Source organism: Quercus lobata, chromosome 11 (genome assembly GCF_001633185.2).
Source record: "Quercus lobata isolate SW786 chromosome 11, ValleyOak3.0 Primary Assembly, whole genome shotgun sequence".
Taxonomy (NCBI): Eukaryota; Viridiplantae; Streptophyta; class Magnoliopsida; order Fagales; family Fagaceae; genus Quercus; species Quercus lobata.
Genome location: NC_044914.1, coordinates 24,564,485 through 24,577,225, shown reverse-complemented (window position 1 = coordinate 24,577,225; position 12,741 = coordinate 24,564,485). Strand labels below are relative to the sequence as shown.

Here is a 12,741-nt window from a genome sequence, read left to right as displayed (position 1 = left end):
CAACATGATCAGTGTTTGCAACTTTTGAGCCCTTAAGGTCTAAGACGGAGGCGATGGAGGAATTTGCTAGTGTAACTTGATCTATTCAAACCAAGGTGGAGATTTGTTGAGGCGGGCCAACATGTGTGGCTTGAATTGCCACAAGCCTAAGTCAATTACAAGTAAACCAAATACAACTTGTAATAGGAAAACACAAGTCGAAGTCGGTCATAGTAGTTGACCAAATACAATTGATACAAGGAATCCTACATTGCCGACTTAAGCATAGCAATATATAAGTGCCAGTGTGTGGCAATTCCTAAAACCTAGCAGCAGCCGCATAAGAAGAAGAATAGAGTTTTCTTGTCTAGTGGATGAAATAGAGTTAGGGTGTATTGGGATTTGGGTTTCTAGAGAGTGTTATTATGCACTATTGTATCTCCCTATTTTTATAGTGAAATTTCTTCGTCATTGCCGTGGAGGTACGTAGTTTCTCAAACCACGTAAATTCTTGTGTTTTTTGTCTGTACATGTTATTTAATTTCTACTTATTTATGGCAGCAGGATTTTCAATAAAATGCAAATTTCAAAGTTTTCAAGAAAATTACCTCCATTAACTCCATTAACTTTAAGATGAAAACATTGGAAACATTGGAAAAAACTTTGAGAGTTATATATCATTTTTATTATTTATGGTAAGTTTAAGTTATGACCAAGATTTACACTACTTTTGAGGTAAATTCCTTCATTTAGGCAATCATTTAATATTTAATCATTTTTGGTATTTATGGTATGTGCTTTACTGTAAACAAGTTGATAGCAATGACTATAAGATGTGAGCACCTTTTATTTTATCAATGGTTCTAACATATTTAAGCAATTCCAATCCTGCCTTCAATAAGAAATTTTTAGGTTGCCAAAATGCTAAGGCCACAACAAGTCCTCTAAGTGTTCCAAAAAATGATACTTAGCTTTTCTTATGGTGGTATGATTTTCAATAAAATGTAAGTCTCAAAATTTCCATGAAAATTTCATGAGCTATCAGATTAAGAAATAATCCTGTCATGTTTCCTTATGACAATGATAAAATGAAATAAGAATATTTAGATGGATAGATGAAAATACACGTAAAGATATAATTTAAAATAAGGAAATTTGCTTGAAGGTAGGGGTGACCCTATTGATAAAGTTAGAGGTGGTCATGTTTAGAAGAGAGCGATTAATACACCAGTAAGAAAGAACAAGTCGATTCAAGTTGAGCTAATGAAAAAGGGTAGAGGACAACGAAAAAAAAAAAAAAAAAACAAAAAAACATTAGTAGAAGTAATTAAAAGGACTTGTCAAGTAAGGAAGTAACGAAGACTATGAATTCGGAGAGAATAGAATTAAGTAAAAATACATGTGGCTGACTAAACTATTGAGAATTCATAATTGACAATAAAAATTTTTGGGACTAAGACTTCATTGCTGTTGTATGGTAATTTTAAGTTATGGCCATGACCTATGCCACTTTTTGGACAAATTCCTCCATTTAGGCATTCGTTTAGTAATTCTTTCTATTTACGGAAAGTTTTTTTTAAATTTCAATTTAGAATTCAAAATAAGATCCCATTTGTTTTGAAATGTCTCCTAAGGTTTGTAGGATTTGATTTTGTAAATTTTATAATTTTGATGTTTTTGGCGATTTTTCATATCTCTAGCCTCATTTTTTGCTTAACGGGTGTTTTATGGTCTACTAGCCTCTCTATGATTTCTTTTCCCATTTATATGCATAGTAGCCTCCAAGAATGAATTCAGAATTTCGTTAATATAAATTTCTAAAAGTTTTTTCTCCGTTCCATTTAGTGGACATTGAATTTCTCCTTGTGAATTAAAGGAATCTCTTATGGATTCAAGAGTTATTACCTCAAAGTAGATGTAATTTGTTTCTTATGACTTTCCACCTCACTTATTTACCAAACTAAAAAACTTCAAAACATCATACCTGTAACTCAAGAGATAGTTGGTTCGTTTTGCCAAGATTCGCTGGACGTAGATTATGCCTTTCAATTACTTGCTGCATACTTCAAACAACAAAAGGATAACACATTCAATTCTTTTACCTGTCTCACATTTTATTAAATTGAAAGTGCGGACGAACTTATTAACTACTAGTATGTATTTCTGACTCATATCTAAGGAAATAAAATTGAGTTGGTGACTAAAGAATTAATTATTTATCTCATGCTAGCATACCACATATCTACCATTGTTTGCAAGCCAATTGTGTTCTCAATTAAAATGTGAAGCACAAGTGATATTTATATTGATTGGCACAAACTATGTGCAAACTTCTAATTTGGTCAAACTATAAAGGTGAACATCTATATGAACCCCAATATGAATAAGAATAATTTGAGAATGATAGATTTCTCTTTGTTTGGTGGTGAATGGTGATGTCTAGGGCTTGGAGGCAAATTCTAGGTGGTGAAGCCTAGTATTTGTCTTGTTAATTCTCTCATTCTTATTTTCCTACTGTGTTCTACATCATATTAATTTCTCACTTATTTAGTAAATTTCTAATTTTTGCAGGCATAAAATAAAATGACTTAAGACTTTTGGATTTGGTTCAAGCTATTGCATTAAAATGTTACATAATTACTGCTTGCAGGATAAATATCATACAGTAAATACTGTTTCAGTTTTGGAAAGTTTAAAGATTGAAAAATACTCTAAAATTCAAAGTTAGACTTCACAAAACTCGTCATATTAGTTTTCCATGACAGTTCATCATGAAACCCTACAAAATCCTAGACATATAGGTATGCAATTCTTGTTATTTAAATTAATGTTGCTGAAAATTTGATCATTAACTACATTGAAATTCCTTTTGAAAATGCTTTATCTGGTTAATTGCAATTCTTAACAACCACAATCAAAGACAAGTTGACAAGTCCCACTAATGCACTGTAAAGAGCACAATTATGATGGAAAAGACCATGTTATTATCATGATCCTGATTAATGTGACTATAAGATCAATACTAAAACTAACATAGTACTTATCAAATTTGAAAAAAATCTAGTTAATTGACTAAGTTATGCTACTTATTTTCACTGTGGTTTAATTAGTAATTAGAGATTCTTATTCAAAGTCAAGTCAGTCATGACAGCATTTCGCATGAGTATGTCTTCCTAATCTTATTCTTTCTACTTGTTGGCTTACTAAAGCTAGTCTTGCCAATCAGATATCTTCACAACTAGGTTATTCCAACATTTGATCGTGTTCATCATTCCAGTCATGGAATTATCATCAATTGAAACTTAAGTGGTTATCCTGTCTGTCTGTAGTCCTTCATTAAGAATTGTGTAACTAGCCCTGCTTAGATGGTAAAGTCTCTTATATTTAGGAACATGTACGCGTAATTCTTTTTTTCATTTTTAAAATAAACGAGAAAACACTTTTGTCCTCTCTTGATGTTACCATTTTCCTATCTGTAATGCTTGTTAGAATGGTAGAATTCTGTGTCACCTTTGATGTGATACTAGGGGTAAGATCTCCAATTTTCCAATTTGTGGTTTTGTATCACTGAATGGTAATTTCAGTTCAATTTAAGTACCGTATCTCAAAAGGCTAAACTAGAGTACTCCATATCTTTCCCTATGTGTCCTACATAGGTCTTGTTTTGAACATACACAGCTACAGTACCCCATTGCGATTTCAAGCAGACATACCATGCTCGTGAACAAATATTTTCTATGAGATCCTGGCTTGTCCACTGCTTGTGCAGCCTCATTTCAAAGAATTTGGTTATGCACTCTCCGTATAAATACATCCTTCATCCATATCCTAGAACTTTCTTTTTGAAGTCTCAAGCTGCAATCTTTGAGGGAGGGTTTGGAGTGGTTAGCTTATGAAGGGTTTAACCTTGGAGGAGAGAGACATTTGACCACACTATCCAACCAAGGAGGAAAAGGTTATTCCTAACAAGCTCGCAATAACATGAAAAATATAAAAGGTGACACAGAAAAACTACCTTCTATCTACCAATTAAAGTTTAAGTGATTTTCTGAGAGTTATCCTTGTAACTCAAGTTGAATTGCTTACAATCGGTTTGCTAGCCAAACTACCAATTACAGTCCATTTAAAGTTGTGTATGGTCAAAATCCTATTACCCTTCAAAACACAAAACAAAAATCCTATTAATGCTATTGCATGAAATTACTACTTACTACTAATCATTGTAGTGGAGATAGTGACGAAAGAGTTAACTGTATAAAATTGCTACTCATAATTTTAGTGGAGACATTGAGGACAGAGTAAAATATATAAAGAAGTTGCATGAAAATGTTCAAGACTGATTTCTCAAACAAATTCAAAAGTACCAAAAAAGTAAGCCAACAAACATAGAAAACCAGCAGCTTGTAAGGAAGGTGATTTGGTGGGGATTCATCTTGAAGAGAATGCTTTCTAGTCGGATATCTTGACTTTTGACTAGAGTTGATAGTCCACTCAAATTAGTTCAATGTTTTAGCAAAAATATATACAAACTATATAAAGTCAAGTGATTAGGTCTTGTTAGCTGTTTTTTAAATATTTGGTTAAACCTTTACTTTGTATAGTTTGAATTGAAATGTAAGTTAATTTCTTATGCATGGAGAGTTGTTCCAAGTAAATCCTGTTTAAGTCCTAGATCATGAATGAAATTAAAAGAGAGTACTATTTTTAATTGAAGATTGGCCTTCGGCTTTTCTTATATATCTTAGCATCAAACCTTCTACCTAAGAAAATTTTTGTAGACAACTTATCCGGAAATACCTAACAACACAGGATAAACGAAGTCCTTCCTGCTCATTGTTTACCAAAAAAATTGCATTATTGATAAAATTTCTCTATATGAACAATCAATACCCAAAACTATTTTTTCAGTAAACAATCAAATAAATATCCAAATTTTTCATAAGATTTAATGAATGAAGGGAAAACTTTAAGATTGTGAACCAAATCTTCTAATTTTCTATTACATATAATTTTTTATATTCTCTCTTCCTTTTTTTCCCCCCTAAAATCAACATCTATTGATCTCTTCTCACATTTCTTGCTATTTTCTAAATGTGTTATTTTTTCCATCTTTCTGGGTATTAAGCATGGAAATTCTAAAATGGAGTTTAAAGTTAATTCTATTTCCCCAAATTTGAGTGAACAAATACTAACAAATTTTTTTTTTCTTTTTATTTATTTTTTTTTTTTTTTAGAACCTAACAAACTAAAGTTTCTTACTCCCTAATGTTGTACTTCACATGACAGGTAATGCACACATTAGAACGTGATGGAGCACCCTTATATGATATATGATATCATTCCAATTTACAAAATAATGGAGCACCCTGTATGATTTCATATAAGATGACTTCAAACTTATGTAGCACAAAAAACTTAATTTGATTTCAAGCAAAAAATGATAATTTTATTTTATCATTAAACCCTAAATGTCTCTTCAATATAATAATTAAAGCAAAAAAAATTAAAATGAAATTTAAAAAAAAAATTGAGATAGTTTCATTAGGATATCCTTTCAGGTACGATGTTTAGGCATATCTAATGCTATTAATATAGGCTCTTAAAATTGTGGATAATTTTTTTTTTTTTTTTTGAAAGGAAAATTTGTGGGTTGCCTATATACCAGTAACCCAACTTTTAGTGACTTTGGATTTCAGTATATATTTTGGGTAATAAATGCAAATCTTCCTTTATCATCTTTTAAAAAAAATATGATTTTCTTTTATCTTTTTTTTTTTTTTCCAAATACAAAATTTAATAATCTAGACAATTAATAATAGGAATTTGCTATGATCACGTTTGTATATGGAACTATTTATTCTATCATTTAAAGAAAATATAATGTGGCAAGATTCTAAGGAAAGATTTTAATGTAGAGTACAATTTAAAATCAAATAAAAATATAAATTACAATAATGATGTTAGAATTGTAAGGACTCAAAAACTTATGTGATAAAATTTTATTAGGTAAACCAAAAGTTAAACTTCTCTAAAATGCACATGAAAATATATGTGATATTTTTTCTCTATCTTATTTTCTATTTATAATGTAAATATGAAATATGAAAATTATCATAGTTATTAACTAGCATTTATTATGATAGTGTTTGTGTATAAAACTATATTTTAGCATTAGATATTTATTGTCATTATATTTGTATAGGAATTAATATTCTATCATTTAAAGAGAATGACCAAGTTTGGCTACAATCTTAGTTGCATCCTTAAGCTTCAACTTCCTCCAAGACACTGACATGTGTTATTGTTTACACATGACTCACATAATCACACTTAACCCAATCAATTCTTGTCATGTGCATTGCACACATGCATGTTAGTTTCTTAGGACTAACTTAATCCTATCTTGGGACTACATACTAATTGAAGGGATGGAAATATAAGAAATATTAGGATATTAGAACAAATATGAGATTCCTAATAGGAGATCCTCAAGAAATTTTAGATGTCAAATTACAAACTAGTTAGTACTCCTATGGAATGTGGAATGAAGTTGTCAAAGCATGATGATAGAGAGAGGGTATATCAAACATTCTTCAAGAGTTTGGTTGGAAGTCTAAGGTACCTAATATGCACAAGACCGAACATTCTTTTTGGCGTTGGACTTCTTAGTCGCAACATAGAAGTACCAACCATGAATCATTTGATGACAGCCAAGAGAATTCTTCACTAAAGGTACACTAAATTTTGGACTATTATATTCACCCTCGAAAGAGTTTAAACTTGTTGGCTATAGCCATAGTGATTGGGCTGGTGACACCAATGATAGAAAGAGTGATAGTAGGTTTGTATTCTATCTGGGTGATATTGCATTTGCTTGGACATCCAATAAGCAACCAACTGTGACTGTATGTTGCTACTACCTCTAGTGTTTGTCATGCAATATGGCTTGGAAATTTGTTGAAGGAGTTGCAAATGTTGCAAGAAAAAGCTACGAATTTGTGGACAATAAGTTAACACTGGCTCTTGTAAAGAACCTAGTCTTTCATGACCGAAGCAGGCACATTGATACCTAGTATCATTTTATTTGAGGATGTATTGCTAGAAAAAAAATTCCACTTGAGTTTGTGAAGTCACATGATTGGGGCGCAAATATCTTCACAAAGCCACTAAACTGTGACACCTTCTACAATATGCAAGCCTAATTTGTGGTGATTAAAAATTAAGTTTAAGAGGAGGTGTTGAAAGTTAAACTTAATTTATGTTATGAAAATCTATTTTATTTATGAAATGAGTTAATTGAATAGTTATGATACATAAAATAATGAGGTAAGTTTACGTAATGAATTTATAGAGAGTTTGTTTTGGAGTTATATAATAAACATAAGGAAAGTTATGGTTGGACATGGAGTTTATATACCTCATGCATCCCTCATTTTAAATAAAGTGTGAAAGAAGAGAAATACAATTATTTAAGAGTTTTCTTCCTCTTCTTAAAGGAAGAGTTTTTTCTTTTAAAGAAAGCAAACATTAAAGGCAGAGTTGAAGCAGCTAATTGAAGCTATACAATATGCAAATGCAAATCTAAAATTCAGGGAAAATAAAAAATTAGATTATACGCTAATTAATAGGCAATAATTAGCAATATTCAAAGACAAAATAACCCGCTTGTAGAACTTCAAAACAAGTAGCAGCTACACATATACGTTAAACCCTTCAAGGTAAGAATTGAAAACTGTTTATTTGGTTTACCCAAAAAACAAAAAAAAACTGTTTATTTGTCTTTCTTTTTTTTCTTTTTACTTTTTTCTTTTTCCGTTCCCTTTTCATTAGACAGAAACCATACGATTTTGCAGTACTTTTTCATTTCTTTATTTGATGTTACATAGTACTATTTTTAAAATTATTTTCTCTTTATTTTATGCTACATAGTACTATTTTTTAAATCACTTATTTGGTTTGTTCAGTAAAGGATCTTTATTTGAGCAGTTGGGTCTCTCACTCTCACACACACACACACCTTAGAAATCATAAAATCATAGTGAATGCATGAACAAAACGATCAAGGAATGGACAATGACATATTTTTCTATAGATAGAAAAAAGGGTTTCTCTCTCTAGTCAAAAAAATGAGAAAATAAAAAGGGTTTTTCTATAAGTAGAAAGAAGTGTTAGAAAGAGATTGAAACCTTGAGCTGGCGTATTCAAAGAGCTTTCCTGTTGCAGAAAAGACCATGAGACCAATTTCAGCATCGCAGAGAGTAGAGAGCTCAAAAGCTTTCTTAAAAAGTCCTCTCCTCCTCTTTGAGAATGTCACCAGCCTTGCCGTCGTGTTGTCAATCTTCTTAATCTGAATTTTCCGCCTCGTCATTTTCCCAGATATTAGGTTATCAGATCCTTTTTTCTTTTTCTTTTTTTGCTGAGTAGGTTATCAGACCCTTTACTTCAAAGTTCTACTTCTATCCAAGTTATTAGCCCAACCTAGTATTCCAGATATATAGAAACTATTTGCATAGAAAGTTGAGAGAGAGAGAGAGAGAAAGAGACATGTAGAGAATAGTACAAAAGTAAATTACTCATCAGTATTCCAATAAAATAATTGTTTTTTTTTGGTAAATAATAAATAAATAAATAAAATAATTGTTACGGATTTCGGAATGGTAAAGAGAAATAAAATGAAAGCTATGTATTATTTTACGGAAGAGGAATATTGTCTTTCATAGAAGTTTAACCAAAGTATCAGATCAAAAATACAAAAAATCAAACTGCACTTGCTTTTTTTCATTTTTTTTTCCCCTTTTTGTGAATAAAACTGCACTTACTCAACCAATAAAAGATGGAAAAATAAAATAAAATCTGAGCAAGGGGTGTACCCTTTTTTTTGTTGGTAAATAGGGGTGTACCCTTACAGAGCCCACATAACTAACAAAACTGTTGTTTCTCAATCCAAAAAAAAAAAAAAAAAACGGTTGTGCACAGGGGCGGAGGTAGCATGGGGCGAGGGGGGGCACTTGCCCCCCTGACTCTGTTAAAATGCCTTATATTGGTGATACGTTCTTAGAGAGTTTGACACTTTGACCCCTCTGATTAAAAAAAAAGGCAGGCCCACTCTCACCTTAAAGAAACATACCAAAAATAAGGGTTAAAGCTCCCTTGACATGCCTAAGTCCTAACCTTATATTATTATTTTCTTAGTTTTTATACTGTATCATGTTTTTTACAAGTTTATTTTTTACCTATTTCACTATTCACAACAATTCCTTTCTTGCATATCTCATAATTACTTATCCCATAAATGAATGATGAAATGCCATTATTTCTTAACTTTTTTATAATTTCAAAATCTGAATTTTTGTTATAAACTTAAATTTTAAATACTTAGAAGGATAGAAAAATAAATGTTGAATTTAACATCTTTTAATAAGTAATCAGACAATAAGACATATATATATAACTTTACAAATATTTGCTATATTTTTAATATTCTTAGATTTCATAAAATAAAATAAAAAACTTATAGATGAATTTTTTTTCTTTTAAGGAATCAAATTAGATGTCTAAACTTTATGTATTTATTCTTCTAAAATAAAAATAAAAAACTTTATAGATTTACATTAATCTCTTCTTTCAACTATTAGTAACTATGAATTGGTTATTTTTGTTTCTTTCTTTTAACAATATGAAACATATACTTGTAATTACAATTGTTTATTTACAATTTATTTTGTTACTGTTATGGATTAATATATCTAGATTATTTTTCTTTTAATACTGTCTTTTAATTTTGCCCCCCCTAGACTTAAATCTTGGCTCCGCCACTGGTTGTGCAGCATGGAACCACACTAGCTTAATTTTAACACTGAATTCATTATTATCATAAATTATGTATTAAAGATATTTTCTTAATTCTTTTTAAAGTTACATCGTAATTTCAAGATGAACACAATCATTATAAAAGTTAAATTATAAGTTCCTTTATTTACATTTGAATCTAGTTTTTCCATCTATCCCCATCTGATTGCACCGTTAAGTCCTATCTCTCTCCAACAGCAAAATTGCGTCATTTTTTGCAAGAATTACATTGAAAACATATATAATCTAAATGACTAAATTGAAAAAGAAAAATTAAAACTATTGGAACAAAATTTAAAACTAGTTAAGATTAGATGATGCATTTTGTATTTAGTCTTCTAAAAAGCTGGGCCAAGAGCCTTGTGAATAGGTAATATTACCCAATTCTTTCATAGAGGAGAATTTGAATTCAAATCATGTATGAAAAAAAAAAAAAAAAAAAAAAAAAAAAATCTACTTAGGTGGTGTGTGGTTAAATTTGAAAACTAGACTAAAATAAAGTTCAAGACAAGGCTATTTAAAGATTGAGATAAAAAGAAAAGTTTTTCTTTTTTATTTTATATGAAAAGGAGGCTAAATAAAGTTAACAACAAATTAATATTGTTTCTAAATAATTTGTAGGTTTTAGTTTCATCCTTGAACCAATGCTTGTGTTAACTTAATTATTCAATGTTGTTTCTTAAGGAAAAAAAAAAACAAAAAAAAAAACAAAACAAAACAAAACAAAACCATAATAGCATTTAATTCAATGTTACCTTTGTTCCACATTCCTTTTAAAAATTGAACGTGGAGTGATTTTCATTTTCATGAAATTGCTTTACAAAGGCATGAGACTAGAGAGTTCAAAAGAAATTGAAAAACTGTTGTTTAATTATATACTCTAAAACTCTAATTTGGTTGGGAATCAATTGATTTCATTTTAGTCATCTTATGGGTAAAATGTAATAATTGAAAGATTGTAAAAAGAAATTGTAATTGGACAATATCATAGGAGGATATAGTGGCAGAGGATCAAAGGATCCGGGGTGGGGAGGGTAACCCAATTTTTTTTTTTTAATGTTGAATATTTCTTTCTTTCTTTCTTTTTAATCCATACAAATTTTATCAAAAAAATCTTATATATATGAAATGGCAAAGTAGCATGACTTATAACATCCTAAATCTTAGTTAAAATTTTTAGATATCTATAAATAAAATTATTATTTTAAAGTATAAATTTATTTAATAAAGTATAAGGTTATTTATATTTATTTAAATAGAATCACAATTTCATTAGGGTTGGACATTTATAAATTATAAAAGCACTCACAGTAGTGGTGCTATATTACTATATTTTAGCTCCTCAAACACCAAAATCAAGCTGTAGTAATGGAGCTAAATCTATTTTTTTTAACTCCATTGCTACAGTGCATATCTATAAATAGATGTGCACTATTCATGAGAGCTAAAAAAAAATTTATTTTATTCTACCAATTGATTAAAATATTATTTCATTCTCTCTCTCACTTCGTGCCTCTCTCTCTCTCAATCACTCCATCTGAAGCTCTCATCCTCTCCTAAAACTCTCTCAAGCTCTCATCCTCTCTCAGTCACTCTCCTCTCTCACCATCACTCTTTCAAGCTCCCTCATTCACCACTGCCGGCCTAACACAACCGTCCCAAGCTGCCGATCGCCTCAGACCCACGCCAATCACCTCTCTGTCTCACCAATGGTGGTGGTGGTTATGTGGGTAGATCAGCGTCGGTGGGTGGCTGGGTTCGTCGGCATTGGTGGGCTGTGGTGTGGTTGAATAGTCACTGAGCTGTGATGGGTAGATTGGCGTCGTTGGGCTGTGTTGGGTAGATCGACATCGGTTGGGTTCATCGGCGTCGGTGGGTTGTGGTGTGGTTGGTGTGCTGTGGTGGCTCGGGTGGATTTCGTGGTGGTGGGTGTGGGTGTTGCCTAGTGAGTCAAGTGGGAGTGGGTTGATTGATTTTTTTTTTCTTTGTTGTGGTGGTGGTGGCGACGGCGGCAACTGTGGTTGTGATGGTTGTTTATTGTAGTGGATATATTATTTTATTGAGATGTTTATATTATTTTATTATGTTGAAAGCTAAAATAGATCCACTGCTACAACATATGTGTAGATAAAATAAATAAAGTAACTTTTGATGGAGCTAAAAAGTTAAATTTTTAGCTCCACTGCTATGAATGCTCTAATGAACATGTTTATGCTAGCAAATATCTCAAGTAACAATGAAAAAAAAAATGGTTTTTTTCTTACACTTTTATAGACACCTAATTTTACAACCTATATTTAATCTCATTTGGAGACAAAAGGGTAATTTTACATCTTGAAGGTAATCGTAACTTTTGACTGTAATTTCATTTACTTCATTTAAAACAAATCTTAAAATCCTAATAATCAAAAGTATGGGTCACAGGCTTCGATCGAAACCATTAGATTAGAAGATATCATGAAATCAAGTTTTAACAACTAAGATATATCCACAAAGTTGAGTCTAATCACGTGTGATTATTAACAATTGATTTTAATTGGTAACATGAGTATTCAATTTAAAATCGGGGACATGTCATAATCCTATTCAATTGAACTATAAATAATTGCAAGGTTGCATGCACTTGATTAATTCGATTATCAAATATTAATGATTTCTCAATTATTGTTGTAATTATCCTTTAAAAAGGGCAATTAGGCAAAATTAAGGGATTTTAAGGCCCTAATAAATGTGATTGGGTTAAAATGACATTTGCTCACTCTTTTGTTAATATCCTTGAATCATTACTAATGAAAACTTAAAATGTATTGTTCCTTTTTTTTTTTTAATGTGTTGATGCTAATTATTTGACCATAATAGGTTTAGACAAATGGTTTTATCATTTTATTTTTATAATTTGATAGTTGGAAGAAG

The 12,741-nt window shown here is 30.6% G+C and overlaps 1 protein-coding gene across 3 annotated transcripts in view; it reads right to left on the bottom strand.

Moving 5' to 3' along the window:
* Positions 1-8,552, bottom strand: part of LOC115968141 (MADS-box protein JOINTLESS-like) — a 29,193-nt gene extending 20,641 nt beyond the window's left edge. Inside the window, exons 1-2 of one of the 3 annotated variants that reach the window (XM_031087427.1) lie at positions 8,166-8,552; positions 1,964-2,042 (exon numbers count right to left, since the gene is read on the bottom strand). In XM_031087427.1, the coding sequence (XP_030943287.1) occupies positions 1,964-2,042; positions 8,166-8,347 (261 nt within the window). In that variant the 5' untranslated portion in view covers positions 8,348-8,552. The remainder of the gene's footprint in view (positions 1-1,963; positions 2,043-8,165) is intronic. The other 2 variants (XM_031087428.1, XM_031087429.1) reach the window with 2 other exon arrangements.
* Positions 8,553-12,741: the final 4,189 nt, after the last annotated feature.